The following is a 23,885-nucleotide window of genomic DNA, read 5'->3' on the forward strand; positions in this document are numbered from 1 at the left end:
TGTCCTATTTTGCATTACTGTTATACTCCATTTCTGATCAAAAAGCAGTTGGAGAGTTTTCCCAATGTGTTCCTCTATCAGTAATCAATAACACTGTGTTTAGACTGATTTAACAAGTTTAACAGATCAGTACTTTTATGAGATCACCCCTCTTCCACTTATGTTGTCAATAACGCTATTTCCCATATAGATCTGTAAAAAATGAGACCCAAATGCATTAGAACATTGTCAGTGTTACATGCATGTTTGATTTAATATCTTCTTACAGTACCACTGCATTCATGCGGTTCAAACACACATCTTTCTAGCTTTATGGCCAGCTTCTGATCTTGACATTGTGATTGTTAATATGTGTACTCTGTGCCTGTGTTCAGACCAAAGGAGCCCTGGCAGCAGCAGCAGCAGCCTCAGCAGTAGCAGCTCAGGTTGCCAGAGGAAGAGGAAGAGCGGCCCTAGCAAGAGGAGCCTTCGTCAGTGCAGCTGCACCTGGATATGTCACTCCAGGTAGTGAAGGGATTTTGTGTCTTGTTATGTGACAAAAGAAAAAGTCACCAGTTTGCAACACTGTAAATGTTGCATTTGTTGTTTTTAGATATAAATCAATAATACACAGCTAGCACAGTTAACCACTTAACATTTTGCATCTTAATCTTCATTTTTCTTCTTCGAAAAATGCACATCAAATATACTGGATATGGTTTTTAACTCAAATCTCTGTTCCCAAGCTTGCCGATTTCCCATTTTACCACTGTACAGAATTTCTTGGCTAAACCATATTTTATATTATATTTTTTATTTGACATGACAGTTTCTGCAGATCTGGCATTTTCTTTTTTTCTTGGCCTTAAAATTCTGACATTTTCCTCTGCTTTAGGCCGCTTACTTATTTTCCTGTGGTTAAAAAAAAATAATATCACAAATACCCTACAGTCACCTATAGAAAGGGGGATAGCAGTAATTTGTGTAGCATAAAAACCACTGCAAGATTTATCTTCATTATGCTTGAGGAGTACAGCATCTACTTAGGTCTCATACTTTAAACCCACAGCTGTCTGCTAGAATTCAAAGTGGCCAAAATAGTAATCTGAAGTTACACAAAGGCTGAAACGTGTGTTAGTTTTGGATTTAACAAGTGCAGAATTGAATTAGACCTTGTAACCTCTTTCCCAACAGGCTTTGGGACACCGTATGGCTACAGCCCTGCTGCAGCAGCTGCTCCTGCGTACGGTACGTGCCTCTTTACGTCCACTCCTCATCAGCTCAAGCCTCCTTTTTCCATCTGTAACCTCCCTCCGTCTCTCTCTCTCTCTCTCTCTCTCTCTCTCTCTCTCTCTCTCTCTCACTCTAGCCATTTGTGGGTAAATTAATGAATCTTCAGTAGGTTTACACTTACAGCCCTTCTCCTCGACTGCTTTTTATATCCATTTCTTCTCTTTTCTCAAAATGATTTTAAAATCTTCACCCCCATTAAGATCAAAGTTTTAGCGTTTAACATTGAATCTCTTTGTTGTCTTTCTACAATCAGATCTGTGCTTTGGCTAATTGTCCACTCGGTCGTTATGTGTTAATCTGCCTATTGCCTCTCACACGCTCATCTCTTATGGTTGGACTGCTGCTCTCTCAGCACAGAGTGCTGTCGTCTGTTTCAGGCTTTCACCTAAAATCACCCAAAAAACAATCCTGATTGTGTTTATATCAACACACCTTCCGGCATTGCCTTCAAATAGTTTAAATGCAAAAGAGTAGAAAACTATAAAAAATATTTGAATAGTTACCTTGTTTCTTGACTTTTATTAATCTTTTATTAACCTGAGCCCTGTCTGTAGAGCCATCATCCACATTTCTGTTTAGATTAGCAGAAGGAATAGAACGAGTTTCAAATGTTTTTTTGCCAGTGCTTTTAAGACACACCAGCTTTCCATCAGTAGGACTGCTGCTACACTGTTTTCTTGTTTGCAGGACATAATATATACTTATACTTGACCTTCAATAGCATAGGTATTGGCGAAAAACCCACTCCATACACATATTTACCTCAACAGACTGAGTCCTGTGCAGTGGGACTTCACATGTAGTACTAGGAGGCCTCGCCGTCCATCTCACAGCCTAGTTTGAAAGGGTCTTATGTGCTAGAAGAAACTACCTTGAGATTTGTAATACCCCCCTGAGAACCCAGCATCCCTGAAAATGAAATCCACCTCAGTTATATGTTTGTGAAAGCTGGAACCCCGTGTTAGTTCCCAGGCAGTTTCAACTGTTTTTTTTTTACATGCTAGTGTGACACCTTTCCTTGCTAAAATAGTCTGCCTTCGCTGGCGCTTTCAAATAGTTATTGTTTACCAAAAAAATACATCAGAAGCTGGGCTCATACTAAGCAACTGAAAAACAGTGGTGCATAACTAGGCTATTAAATGCCCTGCATGTTCTGTGGAAGCACATAAATTGCTGCATACTGTGTGCACCTTTGACCCGTTACTCATCCGAACATGTCACGTATCCTGGCTTGTATAACTAGTCCTGACCTTGAACTTATTCTGTACCTTCCCACAAGTAAGTAGGAAGTTCAGTGGAGATTAAAAATATGCATTGAACTGGAGAAAAATATAGACACGAAATGTTTCATCCACACAATTTGCAACTGCACAATGTTTGATATCTCTCTTTAGTGTTTTTGGTCTCCATCTCTGCACTTGTATTCTTGGACCCTGAAAAAAAAAAGCTCTGCAAGAATAACAGGTAAAAAAATAAAAAGCAGCTTTTGGCTGCTCACTTATTCGCAGGGGGTCGCCACAGCAGGTAGCTCTGCATGTTTGATTTGGCAGATTTTTACGCCGGATGACCTTCCTGACGCAACCCCAAAGTCACTTGTGTCTCCTCACAGTTCAAAAATATTTCCCTTCTAACAGGCCTTGGTGCAGCCTGATAATGTAGCTCCACTCAATCTAAGGCCACACTTACTTTAGGTTATCTATCTTCTGATTATTCCAAAAGCTGTTAGATTTATTACTACAGTGTCCATTACGGAACAATGCAAGCATCAGCTTCTGTTTCATTACTTGGAGATAATGTATCGGAATTTCAGGAGCAGGATCACGCCTCCAAACACGCTCCTTCCGGCTGTCATCTATATAGGTTCCCCTAGTTCTGCAAGCCGATCATTCTCATTTACGTGCCCCACCCTCCCTCCCTCCTTCTTCTCCATTCTTCAACTTCTTCAATTCTATTTAGTAGATGGGGATCTGCCAGGCCCGGGAGCCATCGCCAGTCCCCTTTGAGGCCTTCCCTAAACCACAGCTCAATTCATGTCAAAGCATTCACTGTTACCTACTAAAACGCTGTCAAACTTAAAATGAGGACGTGGGCCCAGCTAGTGAACTATTTTTCAATTGATTCTTTCTCTTTATTTTACCCATTCATTCCTAATTTTAAAGCCTTGATCATCATTATTAACATTACCAGTGTACACACTAGCATGATTGTTGCGATGAAGAGCAGTTATCGGATTAGTCACACTGACTAAAACATATTTTTTTAAAATTCTAGTGCAGCCTGGCATAATTATTACTGCCTTTACAATGTAGAAAAAAATCTTGGATTGTCCAGTCTGATTGTCTAAAGGCCCTGCTGGTCACCATATTCCAAATCACAATAAATAACGGGATCGTTAAATTGACTCAAATGGACCGAAATTAACAGAATTGCACTAAATTAAATCTTTTTAACTCCCGCTTTGTCTTCTGTGGTAAACCACTAATAAAGGCTGTCACCTCGTGTGCATACATTCCTGCTTTTTCTCACGCAGTTACACTTCTACCTCTGGGAACCTGCTTGTCTAGTGTGACGGGTGTTTGATGGACATGCTCTTAGCATAGTGAGCATTGGTTATTTGTTCCCCAGAACTCATGCAGAGCTATGCTCTTCTCATGTCTCCCCTCTAGGTTTGCCCAAGAGAATGCTTCTGTTGCCTGTCATGAAAGTGCCCGCCTACCCCGTCCCCCACTACCACTTCTTTTAGCATAAGAGACACGCCATACCAAAATGCACCTAGGTTTTCTGTAGAAGGGAGACAGTTTTTCTTTCTTTTTTCTTTTTTACAGTATGACGAAGGGGAAAGGATTAAGGACTTGAGCTGAAGATTTGTAAAAGTGCTTTTTTGCTTATTTTATATTGTTTTTGGTTCCAAAAACTTTTATGAATATTAAAAACCCTGCAGGTTGTAAGTTCTTAAGATATAAAAACATTTAAAAACTTGAAGGATTTGTACTGTGAATTGTTACCTCATTCTATGAGTCTAAATAATAATATATCTATCTATCCATACATATATATATATATATATATATATATATATATATATATATATATATATATATGTATGTATATATATATATATATATATTTATATATATATATATATATATATATATGTATAGACTTTTGTTATTTTGTTCTTTCCTTGCTAAAGACGATGATATCCTTTGCAATATGACACACACATCACACATATTCTGTGTACAAAGACAATAATGTGAGTGGTGTGAAAGATGTATAGGAATAAGTCATCAATGCTGCAAAATAAAGTTTATCTTCAGTAAAAGCTGAACAGCTCCTGTTGTATATCTCATTTAAAGGCTTTCAGCTATGAAGGAACTTAATAGAGTAGCCTTCCTCTTTGGTTCTGTTTGGACTGGATTTGTACTTATGTCACCTAACGTAGACAGATTTACCTATCTTTTTTTAAACCTGCAAATAGTACTATAAAACCTACACTATTAAACCTATAAATAGTACTAGTACTATTAATATTCCAAGCTCATGCATTCGCAAATATTGAATTTCAGTACCTCGTCACCTCTCAATTCATCTCTTTGACCTTCAGCTTAAAGATTACTCAGAGAAAAAGACAAAGACGACAAATGATGAATTTATAACGCCCTTGTTAGATCCTCCATCTTGCATTCAGCTGCACGATCTCATTACTGCATGTGGAATTAATATTCGGCAGGTTTCCCGCAGCTCTCAGAGTTAACGCCTACAGTATTGCATTTGTTGTCATGTGAGCTAACGGCAGTCTTTTGCAACATTAGAATACTGACATTGCTTAAGAGAAACTCACTAGCATAAATCATCCTACAAATAATAAACATAATATGTTCTGCACAGACATTTAAATCAGTGTTTTTCATCTTTGCCTGACATTCGAGTTGTAGCTCCATCAAAAATTCATGTTGATCACAGACATTTACATAATCAAAAGCATGCAAATGAAATCATACTTCACCATTAGCATTTTCATGTTGTTGTTTCATAATTTTCAGTGTCATTGCCAGTATCATTTGTTGTGTTTGCTCATTTTTTTCCCTCGATGCTAAGCACCAGCACCAATAATACTACTAAAACCTGAGCTTAAAACTATCCTCTATAAGATGACTGTAAAGAAAAAAAAACAGTCTTTACAAATAATAACTAAGAGGAAAATGGCTCGATGTAAATAGAGTGCAGTGAAGGTGAAACTCAAGCTTATTCCATCAACACACAAGTCAAAGAGTGCCAATCGAGACAGAGTTCTGCCCGTGGCCCTTCAACCACGTCTTGGTCATCCAACCAGCAAGTGATAACCACACCCCCCTTCGAGGACGTCTCCATGGTTACGGCTATGAGGCGCAGCCATTGGATGAGAGGACCCAATGTCTTGTCCAATGGTTGGTTGAGCTCCTCTGAGTTGTTATAAACCCCTTAAATAATCTCTGTCCTTCTGAGACGTTAACTTCAATCTTATACGATTGAAGACTATTTCCACTTCTTCCATTTTGTGTTTGTTCGTTTTTTTCTCTTATTCTTTTTGTTCAGGTTGATATTATTTCAATGCATAAAGACCCAAAGATCCATAGAGAATATTTACTATTTAGGGAAATATGCTTTATGGCTTTGTTGCACTTTAAGCTGCATTAGTTTAGCATAAAGATTGTAAGCAGGGGAAACAGCTAGCCAAGCTAAGCTCAGGAGCTCGCATGGTAGAAATGTGGCTGAAATTAAAGCGCAGAGACTACATTATCATGATGTCTTTAGTCTCTTACTCTGTGCATCTTTACAGGACATGGACATAGAATCCCCAGGGGTGTCCAATTATATCTGCTACCTGGACACCAGCAGACAACCCTTTGAGTCTGAATGCAGGGTGGTGCCCCCAAGGATCAGGCTTGTTCTTGGACTGTGCAGTCTGGGTTAAAACGTTGGGTTCTTTGTTGTGTTCCCTGAGCCTTTCCTCAGCAGTTTTTGCAGTGTGATAAGGCACATTGTCTTTCTGTCCTATCACGATGGTCCGACCCAGTTAGACGGACCTTTCACTAGACACTTGTTTTAATGTTCTGACTGGAAAGTGTACATTTCTTCTAAAGCAACCAGTTTTCGTCTGAAAAATCATCTCCACAGCCACGGGAGATGTTACAGATCCCGATAACACAATTTAGCACAGTGTGTTAAATAAACTAAAAGTGTAACTATTATATGTATACTATACTTCCTGGCGCCCCTAGATGGATTTTACAGTTTTTGGACAGAGAGAGGCTCGCTGTTTCCCCCTGTTTCTAGTATTTTTGCTAAACTAAGTGTCCTTTGGATGCATCTTCATATTCATTAGACAAGCGGCATTGATCTTCTCATCTACTTATCTTCCAAAAAAGCCATTAAGAATATTTCCCAAAGTGTTTTGACTATTGCTTTAACTTAATATACAGGACATTTCTACACGCATTTCTACATTCTGCACTATTTTAAATACACTCATATAGTTAATATACTTATATACCAGTTAAAAAAAAGACACAGAAGTTTTAAAAAAGTGTACTAATTAGTCAATCTTTCTTTTTCTCTGATCTTCATCACTGCAGGTGGTCTATTTATTGACAATCCTTTCTACCAGCCGCGCACCATCGCCCCTTTTATCATTCATCTGGGTCCACAGGATCTCTTCTCTGACTTCTAGAGGCAGCACATTGTTGGAGGCGCTCTTCACACTTACCTGGCTGCACACATGCCCATCTGTTTCTCCGTCTAATGCGGGCTGCCTTTGAATCCCAGCTGATGGATTCACACATTCAGAACGGTTTCAGTTTGATCAGTCTACTGAAGAAACTTTCTTCCTGATAGAAAAAAAGAAAAGGCAGAAACTATCTGAACCATCGACCGAGAGGCACAAAGCACCTCTTTCTGTTTTCTCGTCTCTTCACCCAGATTATCTCCTCAGAGGAGAGCGACTTTACAACAAGCAATACTCGGATTTTACGAGAAATGTTCAGCTGTGACTGTGCAGGGCTGGGCTGGTCTTTCTTATAGCAATACACCTGAACTTCTCTCTTTGAGCGTACTTACTTACTTGAGAAGATGTGAATGTCCAACAAAGTTTTACCCAACACAGCATTGCAATAGCTTATTTTGATTGTATATTCAATGTATGTGTGCGTGTGGCTATAATATAACATATATATATATATATATATACACACACATATATGTATGGTGTATTTCTATAACAATGTGTTGACAATATTAATATATGATGATGTATTTATGTAAATACTCTATAAAATATAACTATTGTTGTTATAAATTATTTTAGAATTATAAAGTGTAATGTAACTGTAATATCACAGTATAGCTTTCTTCCAATTTTATATACACTGAGCAATTGAAGCTAGTTCTAGGAGAGGCAATATTATCTTTGGTATTCCTATAACCTGTGCTGTTAGAATAATAATGCTTCCTTCTTTCCTTCCTTCCTACTTTTCCTCTATCTTTGATGTCTTTCTGAGCCTTTCTGAGCACGCTCTCTGCTGCCCGAGGTTTGTTTACACTGCCCGGACCAGAGGTGCTCGCTACTGAACACACTTATAATCACACACTGACACACACACACACACTATTCCTGTCAGAAAGCACATTTTCTATAGTCTCATTGCTGGCAGGGAATACTGTTGTTACAGGATGTGTATGCTTGGACGTACACGCTCCTCCCTCTTCCATTAATGGACACACCACCACCTCAGCACAGATCACACATCAGCTCCGTCCCGCAAGCCTTATAGGGACCAAAAGCACAGCTCACTGGCACTTCACTGTTTCTTCTTTCTGCAGACACACACATTCACACACAGTTTCCTCCAGCTCTCTGTGGCTGTTCTCTGCTGTATGGAAGTGATGCTGCTGGTAGCGAAAACACATGAGCATCTTACAGGTTGGGAAAGATACAATACAAATTAATATTTGTGACAGTTTTTTCACAAAAGTGTGATTTGGGTCATCAGGAGTTTGGACCGAGAATGCAGTTATTGAAGTACGTTTAATCATCGTTGTACATGAACGTAGTTATTAGTGTCAAAGCTGTCTTTGGCCTCGTGTTACCTTACCTCAAAATGATAGTATCAGATTCGCATTTGGTGTTCAGCTCAGTTGTATAAGGGCAGAAAAAGTTGAATCTGTGGATATGATCATAGCCATGTGTCTCTAAATATTGAGGCTAAGATGACCAGGTCAATGACCACAAACTTTTGACATAATTCTACAGTAAAGGAAGGCAAATGAACCTTTCATGTCATCCCAAAATTTTGAGTAGTTGATTGTGTAGTGCTACTGTTATAGCACATGGTAAATTTATGTTGTAAAATTACTGGCAGTTTAGGTAACTCTGTAAATTCTAAAGCAGTTCATTCACATTCTGTTTCGATTTGATTTTGTGGCATCAAATTAAGCACAATCCCTCCAGATCAGCTGATATCAGTGGCAGCCCACATCTGCTGGTTGTACACAGCCAAATGGTTAATCTCATGTAAAGTTCACTGTTTGAGGCTGTAGTCACTCAGACCTAGAGACTGGTAAATGACCCCGTGGCTTGTGGTTGCTTTGGTTGCAGATGAACCTATCCCCTTTACTTCATGTTCACTACCGTTTGGACAGCAGTCGGTGAGTGTTTGCAGACAAATCTGCTTCTGCACGCAAATTACAGGCAACCTGTTAATGACGAATTTAAAGGAGGTTTTCAGTACGTCACTCTGTCTGTGCTTGATTTCACCGGGCAATGGCCATCAACCATTCACTCAATACACATTTTTCCCTAGCTATGGAAGGTTGCCTGTCTCTAGGCTTGTGTGACTTGTGCACCTCTGCAGGCCACAAATCACTTTCACCCCCAAACCACATTTCATCCTGTATCTGACTTAATTAGTGCGTATGTAATCAATATGTTCGATAGTTTAAGACTTTTCATTGATGGCTGATCTGTACAAGGGATCTTGCCCACAACACAAAATGTAAATCGCCGTTGCTGTGCATGATGTTTGGGGGTTTTTTTGGTTTCTTACATGGTTCTGAAGGTTTTTCATCGCTGTTCTTTCTTATTTTTAACCTTTAGCAGAGAGAAGATGTCAGTCAGCAGAAGCTACAAAATGTGCATCAAAAACCTTTGATTCTCCTCACATTCCCCTTGATCTGGGCGCAAGTTTGATCTCCTGTGTTTCTGCTGGCTTTGATTCAACAAAAAAAAAAGACATCTGAGAAAAAGCCGATAGACACAGCATGACTCTAAAGTCAGCGTTTCTAAACAATAAGCCGAATTAGAGTGAGATTTTGCGACATTACAACGCTGAAAATGAAAAGAACTTGACAATTTTTGCAAGGATGGTGATAATTGTTGTGCGACTGAGAGGTCGGGTAGCAAAATGGAGGCTGTTGTGTACTTCCTGTTCCCATAATGTGTCTATAATCTGTAACATACAGTTATTAAGTCTTCAAACTTTCATTTACAGTTGTTTGAAATCCTAATGACAGCCTGGCTTTACAAGAGTAAATAAGAGCCGGGATCGTATTATTGCTCTGACATGGAGCACAATTAAGTCAAGATGTCTCACACAAACTAGATCTCGGTTTATTAATTGACTGTGGGTCTTTGCTGTGAATGACTGTTTCTTGCTTTTCAATCTTTTTATAGTGGTTTTCCATCAAAGAAGAGAGCTGCTCTAGTTTGATCTCTCAAAGTGTAGAATAAAGTTTAGAGCAGGCTTTGCTCTGACTTTTCATTCACATGTGGAATTCACGTGGAGGTGAATAACTCTGAGGTTAGCTGTGAGGAAAACAGACCTTCTCTATCAGCTGAATTTCTTCTAAAATGCCCTCCTCCCTGCCCTGCCTTCATCTCCCTCTCTCTGCCCCTTTCTCACTCTCCAGATGGCCCACATTAATAAGGCAGACAGTCATACCTCAGTGAGCAACCTTTTCATTTCCCCTCAGACTGTACAGACACATTGGAGGAGTCACCCTGACTACTGACCCAGTCCTTTTAGTCTGTTGGCCGGACAACCGTATTCAGACGAAGGGTGGCGAGGTTGAGAGCACAGAGAAAGCGGGTCAGTCTAAACCTGGCACAGGCAGCTTGGCGGGAATGTGCAGGCAGTGGCTCCTCCAGTCAGCAGTATTTTTTATTTACTGGGGAGCTGCTGTCTCCTAAATGATACCACCATATCTAAAAGCATCATTTTTTCTTAGTAATCTAGTAAGGAGATGAGAAATCTGCTTGATGTTTCAGCTGAGAAAATATACTCCAAGTATCCAAGTTGTTTGGGGATTTAAAAGAAATTATCAAGAGAGAGAGAAAAAAGAGGGGAAGAGGAAAAAATTCAAAATATACTTAAATTTAGTATATTGAGAGATTGAAGGGAGGCTGACTGAGGAACTGACTAGATATCTTCCACTTTTATTAGGTCAGTGACAAAACCAGCCGTACTCCACCACAAAGTGTCTCAGAATAGAAAATATTGCAGTGATGTGTTTTTTCTGGAAACAAAAAAAACACTTATGAGCGGCTTGAAAAGAAATGTCAGTGTGAATAATGTTTTAGAACATACTGGTTGTCTTTTCTGGATTCCAGTCCCACTGATGAATGTCATTCCTACTCTAGTAGTCCCCAAGATCACTATAAACGAGTCAACAGTGGCACACAGACACATCCCTGTTATTCTGCATCTACACTGCCTCTGGTGGGCGTTCAACAAAAACTACACCTGTAAATCTAAAAAGCACAAAAGACGCACGAGCAATACACTCACGCATTGTACTCAGGGCTACCTGACACGCACGTGTATGCAACAAGACGAACACACAACAACAGAAGCACACATGTACTCAAATGTGTAAATATTTCAGCTTTTACCGACAATAACAGCCAAGCGCATTGAGTCGACATGACACTCTTTGCTCCATGGATTGAGTATTTGTGAACTATGTGAGTCACACAAGTGGTTGGACCTTGTTTGTACATTAGGATATGAGCCATGTATAGCTGAGAAAACACACCCACACCTGCTCCATTTATTAGTGCTTTATACTAGGCTGTCTGTAGCACTGTACATACATTGCTTTTTTGTTGAAATGGCAGTTACCTGTGTGATAAATTAAGCTATCAGAAGAAAAGAAGAAAGAGTGTTGTCTCCAAAAAATGGCAACACATGCAGGAGCTTTGAGTGTTTAAATTCTGTGATAGGTTCAATGGTTTAAGAGATCGGAGAGATTTTGCTCCCCATTTATATCTGGAGATATAGCCATGTTTCCCAAAGGCCCCTCTTCTTCTCCTGCCAGGTCAAAAAGGAAAATGCATGAATGCCTTTGGAAAACAAGGAGGTTTTTTTTTTTTTTTACTACACAATGGGATTCATCTAGACACCAAAGACTACGAAGCCTTGGCTGCACAAATCTGATCATTCTGCAGTCTCAGAAGTGAGAGATGTGATCTGTCTAGACAGCTATGAAATGTCAGGAAAGAAGGGGGGAAAGAAAGCTCTCCTGTGTGTAAATCTGAAAGAAAACCTGTCTTGCTCACTCTTGCATTAGCACAGAAAGTTGGGGTTTAAATCTGGGGATCATGCTAAATTTGTCTGGAAGCAACGGGAGAAGTGCTGTAGGAAGACCCGGAAAGTCCATCCGCAAGTGATTCTGAAACTCTGCAGAGCTGCAGAAATAGATCCTGGATTATGTTTCCACTGCTTAGGCACGGACTAACTGCAGAACAGATCATTTTCTCTGGGTGTGTGTGCGTTTATGTCAGAGGGTGGGGCGGTGGGGAATGTATTAACACACCCACATGCAGACGCACGCATACACACATACATATACAGCACTGCAGTCACATCAAGCATGTTGTTGCATACTTCCTGGTCATAATTCATGGATTGTTCACGTCCATCGTCCTCCTGATAAATGATCAAAGTCTTTTGGTTGGGAATGTACACAGTTGTTATGGTGATTGTAGAGTAGAATGTATTTACTCATATAAAGAGTAAACTTGTTTTTTGTAGAGAAGCATATATACAGAATATATATGGATAAATACATATATATACATCTATATATCTTTTGAACTACTTGTGTGTAAGGATTGTTTTGGGTGCATCTACCCTGTTAGGATTCATATTTCTTTTTCCCCTTTTTTTTTTAAATTTTTAATAATGATGTTTTGGCAAAAATAGCATCTCATGAGTGATGATTGTTTTCTTTTTCCTGTAAATATCTTCTTTTTTTTTTCTTTGACCAAAAGGGGAATAAAATACACCGTTTTATGATGCTGCCTATGAATTTATGAAGTGATATCTGCTCACAGAATCTATTTGTTCCATTAAATGATCAAAGTTACATTTTGTGAAACTCTACAAGGTTCTGCTTAACAGAGGCCACTGATAAAGAATGATGAGTGTGATTTGAACTCGCTGTATAGTTTGTTTTAATTAGTAGCAGCATTAACATCAGTGATGATCTGTGGTTGTCACTGTTCTTGACATACAGTAACCAATGCTTGATGAACTGAAAATAAAACTGAGAAAGTGCTGAATCGATTTCTGAGTATCTTTTTTTAAATTGTCTCACACTGATGCCTATCAAAAGGGCCTGACCATAAAATAGATCTAGATTTTTTTTTTCCAAAATACAATACTGTGCAATAGTCTTGAGACAACCATCATTTATTTGCATTTTGTTATGAACATCGGAAATGTGTACATCAGGGATGTCATACAGATTTTACATGCTGGGCCACGTACAGCTCACTTTGTTTCTAAGTGGGACAGACCAGTGAAACTTTCTGTCAGCGTTTAATCCCTGAGATGTCTGAATATAAGGTAAAGAAGTTCAACTGTATTTTTTAATTTTTCTACATAATAATTGTAAGAAATGTCTAAAATTACAGAAAAAAGCAGGAAATATTTTGGTTAATTCATAGAAAATATCCTGTTGCATTTTACTGAAATTCCTATAGAAGATCATTAAACAAACTGGGACTTTACTATCATTTAATTGCTTATCTGTTATTTAATTACTAGGTCTTTATCAATAGAAGCTGCAAAACACTTTAAAATTTGATATTGGATGTTGGCTGCCTTATATTTCATTCTCTGTTAAGATGATCCCACACTGCTTCAATATTGTTGAGGTCCGGGCTCTGGAGAGGCCAATCTATGACTGATCGTTTCTATCCAGGTATGCTTTTTATTGTCTGTGTGTTTAGAATCATTGTCATGCTGAAAAATGAAAGCAGTTTCAAGTCAGATGCTTTAAAGATGGTGGATCAAAGTCTGACGGTTTCTTTATGTCACACCATAATATCAGACTCAAGGTTATGGACAATAATTGGTAAGTTTGTCTAAGAGTTTCAGCACATAGTGGTTTAGAAATATAAGCTGTCAGTCCTCTCTAAAGCAGTACTGCTTATGGCTGAGTCTGAGTATCCAGTGACATCTCCGGTAGTCAACACCATCAACGCACAGCCATAGCTGCCAATCATCCAACACAGCAATAAATGTCTGTGCGCACTGTTTCCTGGGAAAAAAAAAACAACAACAACAGAGAAAAACAACATGCCTTTTTCATCTGACGGAAAGCAAACAGGACAGTAATGATGATGCATAAACTCGCCAGACTATGACAGCCATCCTGACAAATTAAACCCTGCTCAGTACTAGTACATTGTGTCAATTGTGGTAGAATTAATGCATTAATTCAGGCTTAAAGTACAGTTTTATGGTATTATTTTCCCTTGAAAATGCAGACAGAGGTGTCAGAAATCTGAATGGGATGCTCCATTTGCCAGCTCCCATCAACATGATAAAACCTTAATACAATGAAACAACTGTCTTCTATAAAGACTTGTTTTACAATGACTGCTCAGAAGTAGAGGAGGATGTGCGTGATTAAAAATCAACTGAAGCAGAAACACCACAGTTTGAAACCTGGCTTTGTGCACGCTCGCTTATGTACACACTAATCTGGAAAACTAATAAGACTCAATATAATACCAGAGTCATCTGTATGCTAGGTGCAGACTCATACACTGTGGGGTAATAAATGACCTTGGACTGCTGACAACTTTTTGGGATGGCCTGTATTGTATTTCAGCTGGTAACAAGAAACGGCGATATGCACACAAATCAGATTAATTGGACAGGACTCATTCCTCTCCCCCTGACAGAGGACATCAGTGCCTGTTTATAGATGACAACATTGCTGGTGAAGATTTAACAAGGCCAGCAAACAGCTAAAGCCAACACAACATCAAATATCAGCTCTACATTTAGAGTAGCTATTTTATTCGAATGCCACAACCACACGGGATCTACACCCAGATTGTATGGTTGGTAAACTGTGTGATCATTCTAGCATATTTTGACAAATACAAGACTGACTGGTCTGCAGTGTTATTTCTTTATTTGAGCAAAAGAGGTCCATTTTAATTAAGCAGGTGTTTATGGGTGGTCTGTGGTTTCATCCCTGGCTGCATCCCAAAGTATCCTAGGGCAAGACACCAAACCCTGATTTGCTCCTGATCCGTTCTTTGGTGTGTTAGTTTTAGACAGACGAAGAAAAAAGTGTGTGAATAGATGAATGAGACATGTTATGCAAAGCACAAGCACATGCCATCACACCTCTAACTACAGTGAGGAAGCAGAAAACTGTTTTTCTTTACTTACTTATTTGGCTATGGTTGGCTTACTGTATAAGATTATCCACAATGTATTGCCACAACCACATAAACAGTTTGTAGCAAAATATACACACTTTATTAGACTGGCAGAGCAGCTCTAACATCTTTACAATAACACGTATAAATCCACATCTTTATTCCTATTTGCTAACATATTTGAAATCTCATTAATTTAATTTAAACATGACCACCTTTGACTTTTAAAAAATCATATTTCTCAGTCCATTTTCATAATGTGAGCTCAGTACACAGTGATCTCATGTATAAGAAAATTAAGTCCAAATATAAAGGTGGGGATTTGGTGGTTTGGTCTCCTGAGACTGATAGGAGAAGGCGCCTAGTCCATCTGATATACACAAAATCATGACTGGCAAATGTTTTAGACAGGAAGTTTTCAATATTTTTCCTCAACACTCCAAATCTGACTCAAAAACCGTGATAATCAAATGTCACGGCTCTCAGCTTCCTGCGAGAATACCCTCAGGCTTAATTGTTCATTAAGAAGGCAATGATAGCAGAGTAATTGGCCACAACAGAGATGTGTGAAATTTTAACCGAAGCACATATATTTCCCGAAGCGGTGGAGGGTTTACATTCTCCACAATCCTCACCTGAGCAAATGAGGCAGCAGAGATGAAACTAACAAGATTCAACGCTCAGGATTTTCACCTTTGCACCTGAAAATATCCAAACATTCACACACCATCCATAAAGGAGGAGGCTGAGTGTTATGTAAAAATTAGATTACAACTGAGTGTGAATAAGTGAACACTCATTTCTTTGTCTCCTTCCCCTCCCGTGAAGAAGAGAAAAATAGAAAACACAAACAGATACATGATCGATGAAACAGAGAGCAGGGGGGGAAGTCAAAACAGCTGCAGAGAGATTAAAAATAAAACCACAGACAACTTACATCTTTGATCAAACTGCTAAATCCTTTATGTATAAAACCCTGGCTGTGTTTTCAAGAGCCTTATTAGCCAATATATATATCAACTACTTATTTTACTTATGATGTAGCCTGCTTTCTAGCTAGCTAACATGACTGAAGAGCTTGATTTTTTTTGACAGAGCATTTAAATTATTAATACACCCACTGATTAAAGTGGGATATCAGAGGTAAGGAAACCCTAAGATCGGGAGTAGCAATGCAGTGTGAGGATAAAAATCACTTAGAAATCCATCCATCTATCCGCTTATCCTTTTCAGGGTCATGGGGGGCGCTGGAGCCTATCCCAGCTGTCTTAGGACAAGAGGCAGGATACACCCTGGACAGGTCGTCAGTCTGTCGCAGGGCTAATCACTTAGAAATGATTCGGTTATTAATTCCAGTAGATTTTCTTTGTTTACAGGTTGTGATCACGTGTCCTGTGCTACTAATATTCAACTGTGGATCTAACGACCTGAATTCAACAAGATATAAGCAGATGTTACATGAGTCATATAGCATACAAGGTACAGTTCAGCGAGTGAATCTAATATGAATTTAAACTCTAAAGAGTCAGCCATTTTCACATATTTATTAAATTAAAATTCTGAAAGTCTAAAAGTTCTTTCATGCAGATCTCCAGATATGTTACTCTGCAGAAACAGCTATCATCAAAGCAGTAGTTGACAGTAGATTCCTGTATAGGAATCTACTGTGGTGGAATATTTTTTTTATTACATACTAAATTTGCAGCATTTACTGCTGTTGAATTTATGAATTCTGTATTCTAACAGGGTCCAGAGACCTGTTAGAGTGAAGTCGGGGTGGACCACTTTTCCACCTTCACCCTACCACTCACCCCTTTGACATCTGAAGCTAAGCCATATGAATATTTAGTCTCAGAGATAAACTTATCAAAAGAAGCCAAGTTCAGTCTTGTGTGTGAGTTCACAAGATCAGGTGCCAGGAAGTTCATGAGGTTGTAAAAACACCGTCACGCTGCTCCTCTTAGGCAAATTCTCTGACAGACACAGAGTTCCATCCCTGATTCATACATCAACAACCATTAAAGTCCAAGACACCGCCCATCAGCAGTCCCTGTGCCATTTTATTTTGGTGCCATTTGTTTACAGTCCTATACGCAGGCTAGAAAAAGGAGGGGGATAAAGTGTGAAGCAGATTGCATAATGCTGGCGTTTGTTACCTCCAGCAGCTCCCGGTATGCTACCGGCTTTCCAACTTTTCATGGCTGCTTCTTTGCAATCTGCAGCTGCAGAGCCAAGCTCCCCACTGCCATCATCACTAAAGGTGTTAATTTATCGCCTGGATCTAAGTTATAAACACTCCAAATGATATATGCAAGACCTCCAGTTCAACTAGTGCACATTGCACATATCATACACTGAGGCCAAGGCAGAAAATAGCTCATCCCTGACACAGATAACAATGCACCCATCATTTTGAGGCACGTTCTCTGAGGGAGAAGATGAGCGATAGAACCGGAGCCAAAGTGCGTACAAGCTACGAAGAGCTTTCCATGCATCTCGAGGGAAAAGGCTTGTTTAAGTGTCTGACAGATAGGCTGTTTTCACAAGACATAATTAGCCAGCAGAAACAGGTTTATTTTCATCTTTAAAACTCTCAGAACCTCCCAAGAGGACAGAAAGAGAAGTCTCATTATATCAACATCATGGGCCTCTTTTATCTCTTTCTCAATTTCAATTCGAGACACTGAAGAGGAAAATGACATGTAAGGCTTTTTTGTGTTATTTTATAGATGCTGCCTTCAAACTCAAGCGATATAGGAGATAAAGGAGCAAAATACTAATAAGTTTTAGGTTTTAAGCTTTAATTCATTTTGTGGTTTCTCGATATTTTAATAGCTTTAAAAGTAACAGTGATTCCTTTCTTGTTGAAATTGGTGGAAGGAAGATATTGATGGGAGTGAGTGAGGTCACACACACTCAGAGGGTAAGGTGATGCTTTTAACTGCCTTTTTAAATCAAAGTTCACAGTCACCTAAAACAGAGAAGCAGCAGTTTCTCTCACTGGACTTCAAGTTGAATCCAGATAACAACACTTTTGCTTAACAATTATAACGGCTTACTTTAATGACTATCTTCTATCATCTTACTGTTTTGGCTCCTCTTACTGCGCAAACATAATTAATCTGTAGCATCGTCATGATCACAGGGCAGTCTGCTCCCTTTTGTTTTTCTTTCCATTCCCGTTTCATCTTATTCCTCCTAAAACATAATCATAAAAGGTCCCAGTATGCAATGCAGTATGCACTCCTGTAAAGTTGTTTGTTTTAAATAAATGAAGATGCAAAATAATGGAAAGACACACAGATATTCTTCTGTTGATATCTTTATATTGAAATTCATGAAGTATACACAGTGCATTCTACACTATTACAATTTGCACACGTTGATAATGTTTTTGTCGTTGGATGATAAAGCTACGTTTTGGCATTTAATTAACCAAACAGCAGTCTGACTGAAAAGCCTAGAGCCCCAAAAAAAGCCCCAAATAAACAAACGAACATTAAAACATTGTTGTGAATCAAACTGTAGCACGGCAGCAGGTGGGTGGGTACAAGTAGGCATCATTAGTTATAGTTACAGAGTAGAAAATCATAAACAAAAACTCAATATTTATTTATTTTTTAATGTTCCTTATTTACAACCCAGTGCCTTTAGAGGGATGGCCCTTAGTTTCTTTCAACTTCATGCGGACTCCTCCTCTGACATCACTAGAATACAAGCCAATCAGATTGCACCTTTCATATTAGAATTTATACAATTTACAGTAAGTTTGAAAAATTGCGCTTTTTCTCTTTTTTTTTTTCAGTCTTGCAGTAAATTATGAATAGAAACTAGAATATTGATGAGCTCCCTTTTGAGTTGGCTAAATATGAAAACACACAAGCACTTTATTACATCAACCCGCACAGACTGATTATCCTGATCAACACTCCTGAGCTGTTCACAGGTATCTTCGCAACAGTGTCGGTCGCCACCTTAATGTTTAAGTCTCCTCAGCACTGTGATCTGCTTGAGCACGTCGAATGCTCCGAGGCACGGATTCATCGAGCTGTTGGGGGGCGGGGTTCATGGGCCTTTTGCTCTGCGTTGGAAGCCAGTAAAGCAATCTAATCCCTCGATGCTACCTCTGACTGGATAAAGGACTTCATAGCATAGAGACACACGACAACGCAAACTTTAACTTGTTGCATCATCAAACACCCAGGTTTGTGATGTCACGCATTATCTGGTTATTCCTCGCTCTCGTCGGTGTCCTTCATGCTGGTGTTTTGGACTGACCTCTCGTTGACAGAGCACGGTTTTGCTGCTGACTGCATACCTTCTTTCAGATCACATATTATTATAACCTTCTGTGCAGATTGACACAAGTGACTACTTTTAACTAGCTTTTTTTAAAATATATATATATACACACATGTGTGTCTGCATTTTAGTTCAGTGTTTTTTAACCCCCAAAAGTGTGACTGAAATGTGCCTGCCGTGCTGCACAACCAAGGATTAAATGGGACCCGGGTCAAAAGGTCAGAGATTGCAGTGCAGCTGGAGGCGTGGGTAGAGGGAGGCGGGGCTTAAAGGTGGGTTTCAGTGCAGTAGGAAATCAAACTTTCTGTCTCTGTGTGTTTTCCGATTCAGACTTCCTCTAAGCAGTGCATAAGCTTTCTGCCCAGCGTTGCATCGCTGTGGGTTTCAGCTATCCTCGCACTCTCACAGTACGCTTGTGCAGCACACACAGAGGTTTGCGTGGTTTTGAGCTTTTCTTTGCGCCAGGTTACCCAAACCAAACAAACCCTGCGTGTGAAATTTGACACGAGGAAAGGTTAAGCTGTCGGTTAACATTACAGCAGCTTTTATCATAAATTACATAATTATACCAACCACCTTTTATCAACCTTCAGATCAAGGCTTTGTCATCAAACCTCTCGTTAGCATCGTTCATATACACGTTTGAACATTGAAGCAGACTAGACAAACAGCTTGCATGCAGGCGTACACTCACATCCTTAGTGCTTTTTCTTTTCCCTCGGGCTTACGCACACTTTCCAGCTCCTTCTTTTGAACACACACAGTTTTGCACATTATTTTAGTCAAATATTTATCCACTCAAACATCACCTCACAGTTGAAAACAAAGCAAATTAACATGCGCTCTTACACTCACACATACGTTTCCCCTTTACGCAAGCATATGTGACAAGATACAAGAAAAAAGCAAAACAAAAAAGACAACAACAAAAGGTATTGTTCAACGTAAATTAGAAAAAGCTCCGTTTCAAAAAGGCATCTATTAGCTCTCGTACCTAAAACAAAACATTTACAGGGACTGGTAGTTTTGTGCCAGTAGTCTAGAAGGGAAGTGCACACAGAGCGGCAAGGAAGGACGGAGTGTTTTCTTCTCTATCCCATAAGGACAAAGACATTTCAGGTGTCCTTACCTTCCTTCTGTGGGTCTTTAATATCAGCAGTACAAAGACAGAAATAATTATGCTTTTTTTGTTATTTTCATTTTTAAACACTTGTCTTTATGTGACTGGTGGAAGCACACTGTCTCCGTGGGACAAAGAGTGGTACTGCTGTAATTCATTCATCTCATGTTTGCAACCCCTTCTCATCAGCGGTGGTTGGCTGCAGTCATTCGGGATTTGTGCTGGGCAGATTAGATCAGGAATGAGGGAAACACGACGATATTGTTGTTAGGAGGAACACAGCCTGTAGCAAAGTGATCCTGGGATTTAACGGCTAATGTTCATGTCAAAGTTATGGCCCGGTGGGTTACGTTAGAGGTCCGGAGGTTTCGGCGTGATGAGTTGCGCCGATCTCCAGACATAATCCGGTCGAAACTGGGTGGATAAGGAATGTTAGGTTAGGTGGTCTCCTTGCCCTGGGTCCCAGTGACGGTTTTGATGGAGCTGAGTGTGCGGTTGAACCAGGTCTTCTTGGCGGCCTGCACCTCATTGAGAGCCAGACCCAGGTGGTGCTCCAGATCCTGGATGAAAGAGAGCAAGAAATTACAGCCCTAACAGGCAATATATCTTATTTACTGCTTTTACTTTGCAGCTTTGAGTCGAACACAAAATCCTCAACTTTCCTCATCATCACTCCAAGTAATCTCCACACAGAGCGCTTTGTTGCAGTCACTTTAATGCATTTTTCCCCCTTAAGCCTCTATTTAGAAACTAGACCTCAATTTTTTCACTCTGCTCACACAGGGTTTTTAACACAGCAATGTTTAAAAGCTCCCCGCTATAATAACAATGCTTCTTTTCTGATTCCATTACATGCTAACGTTGTTTCAGAGCCTGTGATCACAGCACTGTCCTCAATTAGTAAATTAAATCGAGCTGTCGCATAAAGCTGCCGGTTTCTTCAACTCTATCTTCTTAAAGGAAAATGTTCTGCTTTCATTTGTTGGGCCTCTGCTGCAGGTTACTGCTGCTGCTGTGCCTGTTCAGGGGTGATAAAGTAATTAGAGCAGAAATGTGGCCTCCTTTTTTTCCTCCTTTCAACGCGGGTGACACAATATTTTACTTTCAACTTTAAGAAACATCCCATGTCAGAATAATGAATGACTCACACTCTGACCTCTGGACCCTACCTGGATTTTGCACTCGGCCTCCACCAGCTGCAGTTTGGTCTGAGCTAGTTCCAGCTCCATCTCCCTCAGCTGGTTTTTCAGAGCCTCCTTCTCTTCATCGGTCTCCTCGGCTCCCCCGGCAGATGCTGTGGTCACAGCGGCCCGTACCCGTCCCTCCTTGTTGAAAAGACTGCTGCATTTCTCGCAGCCTTCAACTTTAGCCTACATATGAGGGCGAGGAAGAAACAAACAGAAGAGGTAAGAGGACACTTTAAGCCTGAGCAAGGTTAGAGAAGAAAGAGAGACGGAGTGAGAAAAGGAAAACTTAAAATGGAACAGGAGAATGCCCCAAATGTTTTTCCCCTCACCAAACAACTGTTGTCTCAATTGAATGCAGATATTTATAGCTACCCAGCTGTCTTCTCGCTGTAAAGTTTTCATAATGATCACCACTTAGGCTGCGTCCAAAAACCCCCATAGACTCATGTGTTAAAACAGATTTATAGCCTGGTACTAAAAACAAAACAAAAAGAAAGATTTGTCTCTCACTCTTCTCATTTCTAAATTACTCCTCAGGCCTGGAAGTCTGCTTCACCTTAAAGTCTGATTCACCTCACTGAACATCTCACCTGTGTATAGTGTTGATGTCTTTAATGTAATTATCTGAGAAAATACATGCTGTGCTTTGTCACTGATTGTGATGTTCAGCCAGTCAAAAAGTATGTGTATTAGCTTGTTACTTAGGATCTAATTGTTAGCCTAGGTTGACAGTGCGAGCTGATAACTCCACCTTCTCCTAAATCAAAAAAACCAAAAAAAGATGCTGACAGGTATGAAATTAAAGTCACCGCAAGAATCATAGTGTCAAAGTTCAAAGGGTTTTTGTCCGTTTTTGACCAATAAATCACGAAAGTGACCTTGAAGACTTTGTTGAATTTGGTCCAAATTTTAATGGATTGTTAACATGACCTTGCTCTACTCCCCTACAGAGTTTTATCAGAATTCATTCAAAACTTTTCAAGCTATTTGTTAAATTCCATGTTTTTGCAGAAGGCATATGAAGTCTGTTTGAGCAGATGAGGTAAAGTAAAAGTATTATTTACTTTCAGTTGCTCTTTCTAAGTTTGGCTCAGGATAACCAGACTAGTAGGGCGACTCCTCTGAGATTATTCTAGACAGATCAGTGCCTGAGTTAGCACCAACATGTAGGACTGTCGACAGGACTTTACATTCAGGGTTGCTTGCTTAGTAACAACAGCCGACTGAGGCAGCCGGTGGAGACGTTTCCTAAAAATGAATATTTTATGAGAATATTTAATTTGGATTAAATGCGGCCAGAGTTTTAAGCTGAATAGTAATTATGTGTAAAGCTTCCAGTCTCACTGTTGCAGAAGTGGCCTTAATGAAGCAGCAGAGTGCTTGAGCTGCAATTGGTGCTCTTGTCACTTCAAATTCAGTTTTAATGAGTCGCTGTCAGTGTGTTTATTTAAAATATCTAAAAAAAATGCATCTGTGAGCAGCTACAGCAGTTGCTGACAGTTAACAGGATTTCTGCACCATTAGTAGTACAGAAAAAAACCTGCACAGATTTACCTCCACACAGGCAGAGAGGTCCTGCTGCAACCTTTACGTGACTTGACCTTGGTGCACTAAACATTTTGTGAGCTTCCTGCCAAAACTGCCCTTTTCTTATATCACCTACTGTTTGAACTAATACTTCACGGGCCACAGGTAAAACTGCCACGGCCTCTTCGGTCATACTCCTCACTCTTCCCACCAAAAGATCTGATTTTAAACATTACATTTAATTACAGGTTTTACTTTAACCTGTAGGTTCAGTCAAACTTTCTTGTTCATGTAATCTTTGACTTAAAGCTTTCCAGACAGTGCTAAGAACCTCTCCTCGGTGATGTAAAACTACAGACGGCATGTATCTAATCCAGCTAGACAGCCGGTTATCTCTACACTAAGTAGGCCCTCTGTGCTGGGATGCCAGAGTAACAAGAGCTGACGCTCATTTTAAATATAATTGGTCAAAAAGGCTCATTGGCTTCTTTTGCATGTGTCCAACTTTATTTTTCTGCTGTTAAAAACATTACTGTATACACCCATCCATCCATCAGCCTCTCAATGCGGTGAAGTCGTCCTGTATCCTTAGCAGAAAAACAGCTCTTAAGCATAATGTTTCCACCTCCATGCTTGACTATGGGGGTGGTGTGCTTTGGGTCTGAGTCAGCATTTCTTGGCCTGCACATGTGCCTTCCTGAGCACAGGGACCTTGTGGGTGCTGAAAAACTTCACACCATTACTGCATGGTGTGCTA

The 23,885-nt window shown here is 39.7% G+C and overlaps 2 protein-coding genes across 6 annotated transcripts in view; one reads left to right on the forward strand and one right to left on the reverse strand.

Annotated features, from left to right (window-relative positions):
• Positions 1–12,875, forward strand: part of strbp (spermatid perinuclear RNA binding protein) — a 92,882-nt gene extending 80,007 nt beyond the window's left edge. For 2 of the 3 annotated variants that reach the window (XM_005451381.4, XM_005451380.4), the window contains exons 17-19: positions 375–504; positions 1,174–1,227; positions 6,891–12,875. In XM_005451381.4, coding sequence (XP_005451438.1) covers positions 375–504; positions 1,174–1,227; positions 6,891–6,985 — 279 coding nt within the window. In that variant the 3' untranslated portion in view covers positions 6,986–12,875. Of the gene's footprint in view, positions 1–374; positions 505–1,173; positions 1,228–3,938; positions 4,149–6,890 lie in introns of those variants that run through there. The other variant, XM_005451382.4, reaches the window with a different exon arrangement.
• A 5,423-nt stretch (positions 12,876–18,298) lies between these two features.
• rabgap1 (RAB GTPase activating protein 1) overlaps positions 18,299–23,885 on the reverse strand; it is a 74,422-nt gene continuing 68,835 nt past the window's right edge. For all 3 annotated transcript variants that reach the window (XM_005451385.4, XM_003444419.5, XM_005451384.4), the window contains 2 exons: positions 21,584–21,784; positions 18,299–20,974 (listed from right to left, as the gene is read on the reverse strand). In XM_005451385.4, the coding sequence (XP_005451442.1) occupies positions 20,852–20,974; positions 21,584–21,784 (324 nt within the window). In that variant the 3' untranslated portion in view covers positions 18,299–20,851. The remainder of the gene's footprint in view (positions 20,975–21,583; positions 21,785–23,885) is intronic.

The sequence above is a fragment of the Oreochromis niloticus genome, linkage group LG7, assembly GCF_001858045.2.
Source record: "Oreochromis niloticus isolate F11D_XX linkage group LG7, O_niloticus_UMD_NMBU, whole genome shotgun sequence".
Lineage (NCBI taxonomy): Eukaryota > Metazoa > Chordata > Actinopteri > Cichliformes > Cichlidae > Oreochromis > Oreochromis niloticus.